This window comes from Genypterus blacodes, unplaced genomic scaffold (genome assembly GCF_046128005.1).
Source record: "Genypterus blacodes isolate CSIRO-AG114 ecotype Tasmania unplaced genomic scaffold, CSIRO-AGI_Gbla_v1 ptg000021l_1, whole genome shotgun sequence".
Classification (NCBI taxonomy): domain Eukaryota; kingdom Metazoa; phylum Chordata; class Actinopteri; order Ophidiiformes; family Ophidiidae; genus Genypterus; species Genypterus blacodes.
The window spans coordinates 11,756,617-11,763,486 of NW_027466834.1; the positions used below are offsets into that span (position 1 = coordinate 11,756,617).

Consider the following 6,870-nt stretch of genomic DNA (forward strand, 5'->3'; position numbering starts at 1 on the left):
GTGTGTCTGTGTGTGTCTTTCTATCTGTGTCTGTGTGTGTGTGTGTGTGTTTATGTGCACACATTTTTTTTTATGTGGGTGTTTGTGAATGAGGGAACCGAGCCAAAGGTGAATATGAAAGTAATGACAGGTGTGTGTGTGTGTGTGTGTGTGTGTGTGTGTGGGTGTGGGTGCTGGTGTGGGTGCTGGTGTGGGTGTGTGTGTGTGTGTGTGTGTGTGTGTGTGTGTGTGTGTGTGTGTGTGTGTGTGTGTGTGTGTGTGTGTGTGTGTGTGTGTCTGTGTGTGACAGAGGGTGGGGGGTGTGTAGTTTGATGCGTGGGCATGCAATATGCAAATACCTGCCTGGTATGAGCCTAGACAGGTAGCCAATTGGAGACGTATAAGGAAGTTAAGAGCATAAAATACCCAGTGTGGCAGGGCAGCACCTAGTGTGGCTACATGCTTGTATCTGTTAATCACTAAGACTTGGCAGACTTGGCAGGAAAGACCAACAAACCTTGAACAGCTCCATTCTGGTGAGCACTGGACTGCTCTGCTTGCTCTCTTTTCAGCCAAGTTGAGAGAGTCATCCGATCAGGCCTCTTCGGACCAGCTTCAACAGCTCTGGTAGGCTCACACAGAAAGGTTTTATAAAGCCAAACAAACTGTCTTGCAAGTGTTTTTAGATGCAAAGCAATGTCTTATGATCTGTAAAAGAGAACTTTATGAAAATCAGCCATTGTTTTAGCAGTCAGTCACTATCCTCAGTATTAACAACGGCTTACTTTCTGTTATGGTGCAACAATGAACGCACTGCTATCTATTACTTAGATTGGATTCTATGTTAGACGAAAACAAAAGCCTCAACAAGACTCGATCCACCTGTGTTACCTGCTTTAGATAAACCACGCATTATCACCACGCGTCATCAGTAAGCCGCAAGCAGCTCAGTGATTTTTCAAAACGACTTGGCCTGAGGCTGAGGCGTATCGATCCATAAACGTGTGACGATGCCTTTCATCACCTTTCTTTTTACTGTAGTACATGATTGTTAAACGGCGCCATACCTTGTTTGGTTACGTGCCGGCTTGACAGAGAGAGAGAGAGGGAGAGAGAGAGAGAGAGAGAGAGAGAGAGAGAGAGAGAGAGAGAGAGAGAGAGAGAGAGAGAGAGAGAGAGAGAGAGAGAGAGAGAGAGAGAGAGAGAGAGAGAGAGAGAGAGAGAGAGAGAGAGAGAGAGAGAGAGAGAGAGAGAGAGAGAGAGAGAGAGAGAGAGAGAGAGAGAGAGAGAGCGGCGAGGGTTAACACTTCTGGAGGGCTCGGCTCGGCAGACTGTCAGCTATGGAGCCGATCTTCATTGACATAACTGCATGTGTCACGTATCTCAAGGGAAATCTTATTCCGGGATTGGTTTAAGGTCTGATATAACTCATTCGTCGAACACTTTCTGATGTTTGCCTGTGACACAGACTTGGCAGAAGAGTATTTACCGTTGAAAGGTGTGACCTGGTTTGGTGTAAGGTGATTTTGTTTTGTGGCTTTTATAACCCGTCCATAAAGGTATTACAAAGATTGGCCATAAAGAATTGATGTCTTTCGCCATGGTGACCTTTGGCAGCTTGATGTCGGTGTGACATCAACATGATTAATATCCACAACATCAAACATTTCACCATTCTATCATTATTTCTCATCGTAGACTCAGAATGATGGCTTCTTGTTGACTTTATAACCTTTTAAAAACCGCAAAAGATGAATATAAAAACATTCATAATCTTAAGTATTAATAACTGGACTTGACAGAAGCGGGAGCGGTAAATGTTTGTTGCCGTTTCTGATGTGGACTCACAAACGACAAACTGTCAGATTCCAATTCCCTGGAACACGAGTTACAGAGATATTTTAAAGCGGCTAATGGCAGTGAATCATGTCAGACGGGGCTCGGCTATTACAGCAAGTGCAGCACTCCTCCACCTCCCGCCGCCGCTGGGCAAAACAGTAATGTTGGTGTGGAAATTCTGACAAGCTTAATTTACATGGGATGCAAATATACTCTGAAGCATCTCTGTGTTTACCTCTATACAGCTTTGACAACTCTTGAATTATAAATATAAATGTAAAGCAGCCGGCTCACACAGTGAGTAGCCGACTCACAACACTCACAATGAAATAAGCAGCTGAGAAATCAATATAATATAAATATAAGATCAACTTTATCCTGACAGAAACTTTATCAGCCTTTATCAGTCTTTTTCCTGTTTGACCATTTACAACCTCAACTGTCAACACACCAACTATTTCTGCTATATTATCATGTTTGGGGTCATATACATCTATTTTACAAGCGTCCACAAACTGCCTTACATGACGTAACATGCATTTCCTTTTCCCTCCTGTCCTCCCACAGCTCCTGGGCCATGGTACATCAGAGTGCAGCTGCTGCAATATGAGCATCTCTCCAAGTAGCACCCTCGACCACCAGCTGACCACCGCCTGGGGCCCTAACTCTTACACTGACGGTGAGATTGATCACCTCAACAACAGGAACCCTCATAGCAAAACATAATTCTCACTCAAAACCGTTTATTCTGGAACCAATGTGCAAAAACCCTCTTTTCTCAATGGTTATGAATCTGCAAAGTGAAATTAAATTCTATTTAACAATTAGAAACTGATGTGTTCCTTCCTGGTGAGCCCGCAGCTCTATAAACACACACAAGGCTTGAATTATGCTTGAATGAGAGGCTCCCTGCTGACAAGTAGCTCAACAGCAGTAAACTGCGCTGCAGATTAATTATTGACAAAAATGCCTTGGTGCTGGAGTTAATGTTTCCTCATCAAAAGCATATTTAGATTCAAACAAAATTAATTCACTGACAAACAGCGTTTCTACTTTCATTTGAGCTCATAACTGTTGATGTCTGCCCTCAGTTCCCATGGTGATGTCAGGTTACACAAGCCGCCTGTGGACTCACGACTCCCAGCCTGAGTTCTGGAGTAAGTATCAGGTGTGGGAGTGGCTGCAGCAGGTCATGGACTTGCACCAGATCGATGCCGGCAACGTTCCTTTCCAGAACTTTGATATGGACGGTCACCAGCTCTGCAGCCTGAGCTACCAGGACTTCATGCGTGCTGCGGGCAGCGCGGGGCCCATTCTTTTCCACAGCATCTCTGAGCTCAAGTGGAGTGGTGCGTATGCAGACGATTGGTCCGAGTAAAAGAGAGGCTAAATGATTAAAGTTGGGTGTTGAGATCACAGCTGACTGCATGGCCTTTTAGAGGGGAGAGTATAAAGTGAGGGATATGATGGATTTATTGTTATTGTTGCTAGAGTGACACTCTCATAAAGCTCAACGAAGGTCTGAAGTCAAGAAACCAATTAAGAGTGAAGGAGTGAGGGGATAAGGTAGAAACAGGGAGGCCTTATCTGGCAGCCGCTAGTTGTTGTTAGCAGATACAAAGAAAATATACACAGTGTAATAGTATAATGTAAGAGGTGAACAATAGTGAGACTGGTTTAATCTATAAACAGTTGTTGGTGTCATTTCACTACAGTGTTCTTATAATGAAAAGAACAGGAACAGCAGGTTCAACCTCAATGCTCAGGTTTAACCACAATGGAGTACAATGCTCCAGTTGTTTCTCTTGTTGAAGCAACCAGCTGGGTTTCTCTTTGCAAACTGTAACATTTTTTTTCAGCACTTGTGCAGGTAGTTTACTCTACTAGTTAACTTACTTTTTTCCCACACCTCTTATTCCTTCACAGGGCAGTACCATGTCGAAATAGGACAACTGGAAATCAAACCGACAGAATGTAAGAGGCACAGACAGTTCTTCAGATGCATATCATTTGTAAACGTAATAACTACATTCTGCCTCCGCTTTCTTTTATGGTAGATTTCTCTTGTCCCTTTCCAGATGTCAGCTACCCGCCTGGAGGTACAGTAAACCCCTCTACATCTATGTGTTGCATCCAACTCTGCATGTGATGTGCTTTTTGATTTGATTTGTCACGTGACAGACCGATGGACTTTGATTCTATTCATTTAGAAATCTTCGATCCCTCATATCAACCTGTCGCACTCGCCGCCTCTCCCACCCCTTCCAGCCCCGGTGAGAAATTAAAATTACAGCCATAAATATAGCCGACGCACACTGAGTAAGCAATTTAGGCATTTTTGATGATGCTGTGTCACAGAGATGCTGGTTTAATTCAATGGTCAGCAGTTAGTGATAGTGTACTGTTGTTGAGTGAACTTTAAAATGTGGGGATTGCCTAATTACCTAAAGAATGGCTGTAATTGTGTAATCAATGTAGTTTCCAATTCTCCATACATTTCTCAGACATTAAAAGATCTTACAAGCGTCCTCACCCGGTCAGAAAACACAGTAAGTGAAATCAACACGTACACTGTTTATCTTGTCAAACTATAATTTTACGCAACTATTCTAATGTAATGACCGCGCAATTCTGAACGTTTCCTCAGACCCGAGAGGAATCCACTTGTGGGAGTTCATCAGGGACATTCTACTGAGTCCAGAGCGCAACCCGGGCCTGATTAAGTGGGAGGACAGGACGGAGGGCGTTTTCCGCTTCCTGAAGTCCGAGGCAGTGGCTCAGTTATGGGGCAAGAAGAAGAACAACAGCAGCATGACCTATGAGAAACTAAGTCGCGCAATGAGGTGAAATATGTTGTTTTATTTGTTTATCTGTGGGTGCTTTACCTGTAGTCTCAGAATGTTCCAGAAGGATTCATTTGGCTGTGACATTTATCTCACATTGAAGTGGTCAGTGAGCGTGCAGGCAATGTGAAAGAGGCTCCGCCCACTAAGTGTTGCCGTACCGGTTGTTCTGACTTTTACCTATTTTTGCCTGCTGACGGTCAGGAGGCTCATTTAAACAATGGAATCCCTGGGCTTTCAATGCAAAGCCTTCATTTATACTAGAGGGGTTCTTCAGTTTGGAAATGGCTTATAAAATCTCTGATGAGGACCAAATTTCACAGTCCATTGTTTCTAATCCAGTTTACTTAAGCAGCTTATAATGCTCTCGCTACTGAAATAAATGCACTTTGACACCATTCTATTGTTTGTTGATGACATCATTAAGAATAGAACATCTTAAACTCGGCTTTTACAACGTTTTATAACACATATCCCCAAATGTCCCGTTGCCGATTACCTAGAATGGACAATTTTTTGATGGCTCCCAGTGAACTGAAATGCCCTCTCCTCACTAAATCTTCCCCCGTTGCTAGAATAGACACAGCTTTACATTCAAATGAGCTAATCTAATGAGCTTAATTTCACTGTAGTGCAAACCACTGGCAAATCGAGAATGTTCCCTAAGATACCACAAACCTCATCTTCCATTCACTGAGGTGAAGCTGAAGGTTATCCAGGGTGATGGCAGCACCTGACAGATTGGCGGTCTCTGTTTTACCTTTCACTGTGGGCTGCTTAAATTTTGTGGGCCAAAGATAAAACAAAAGTGCTGAATTTGTCCGTGCTTTTGTACCGAAGAGGACATTTTGTAATAATGTTAAGTCCTGTGCGTCATTCATCATTATTGATAGACTATATATTGGCAAAATTGGTAAAAATCTGAGCAAAAGATGATAAGATTACTGCAATCTATTAAAAAACATAGGCTGAATTGTCACTTAGTCTGAGTTTTGATATGCAGTTAATAACAGTTGAAAGATGTCACTCATTCATTCATATGTCCAGGTCAGCTTTTAAATGCACATCTAATGTGCTTTAATGAATAAATGTTGAATTTCTGTGCATGTGTCCTTGGTTACAGATATTACTACAAAAGGGAAATCTTAGAACGCGTAGACGGACGCAGGCTGGTCTACAAGTTTGGAAGGAATGCAAGAGGATGGAGAGAGTCAGAGAAGTGATTTTTTTCATAATTTATGTGTATTTTACACTTTGTATGTAAATGTGATGTGTTAGGTAAGTTTTCATAGACACTTTTTTGATAAATATATATACTGTATCTAAGTTTGAACGGTTGACATTGATGGAAATTGTTGAAATGCATCACTGAGTTGAGATGTTCTTTGTTGTGCCTTTAATGCTTTTGCATAACGTCAATCAGACCTCACACACTTACACGTATTGGTTTACACATGATCTGAGAAAAGACAATGTTCAAATTCATCATGCATTCTTTGTGTTCTTTGCGATGTCTACATCCGATACTTTCTGCAAGTCCCACGAGAGCATGTACAGATCTACGTAACACTGAGCAGAATGTGGATAACGCTGGATGTGTGTGGAGTGTTTTTGACATTAATACTGTGAAGTGTCCTTTGGGGATGATGTTTGATTGCATATCTTGATCTCATATGCATAATGCAGCAACACAATAGCAGGATGCGTTTAGAAGTGATAAATTATCAACTTCTGCATCAAAACAACAATATGTATCTTTGCTCATTAGTCCCCCATCATTCAGAGTTGAACTGCATTGAGCTGTAATAAATATCTTTTTATTCAAACAAATCAAGGCTGTCGTCGCTTTTTTATGTTTTTATGAAAGTCATTTGTCAAAAGTGCATATGTGTGGGTGTTACTGTGCGGGAAAATTCTTGAGACTGACATTATTATAATTATGCGGCCAAGAAATAAGCGATAAATATTATTAATCTGCATTCTAACTTCAATTTGCAAGCTGAATTGCATCTATTCAGATTCTTACCCGCATAGCGATATTGTGTGTAAATTAGATTCCGATCTGTAAGTATTGTTCCCGCTGCAACACGATTACAAGCTTGGCTTTAAACGCCCGCCATGCATTAAAAGAGAGGGTGCTTGTTCATTTCTGGTTTCATTGTGGCACTGTGAGATGCCATGGCTTACCAGCGCCACCATTTTGTCACCT

At 42.0% G+C, this 6,870-nt stretch overlaps 1 protein-coding gene across 3 annotated transcripts; it reads left to right on the forward strand.

Annotated features, from left to right (window-relative positions):
* Positions 1–411: 411 nt before the first annotated feature.
* Positions 412–6,491, forward strand: ehf (ets homologous factor). 3 transcript variants are annotated; one of them, XM_076142584.1, is made up of 9 exons: positions 412–606; positions 2,386–2,497; positions 2,910–3,167; positions 3,745–3,792; positions 3,876–3,917; positions 4,029–4,091; positions 4,323–4,367; positions 4,466–4,661; positions 5,785–6,491. In XM_076142584.1, the coding sequence occupies exons 2-9, from the start codon at positions 2,425–2,427 to the stop codon at positions 5,882–5,884; spliced, it is 825 nt and encodes a 274-aa protein (XP_075998699.1). In that variant the 5' UTR covers positions 412–606; positions 2,386–2,424; the 3' UTR covers positions 5,885–6,491. The 3 variants fall into 3 exon arrangements, with proteins under 3 accessions (XP_075998699.1, XP_075998701.1, XP_075998700.1); XM_076142586.1 differs by having other exon boundaries at positions 3,897–3,917; XM_076142585.1 differs by lacking the exon at positions 412–606 and adding an exon at positions 1,246–1,395.
* Positions 6,492–6,870: the final 379 nt, after the last annotated feature.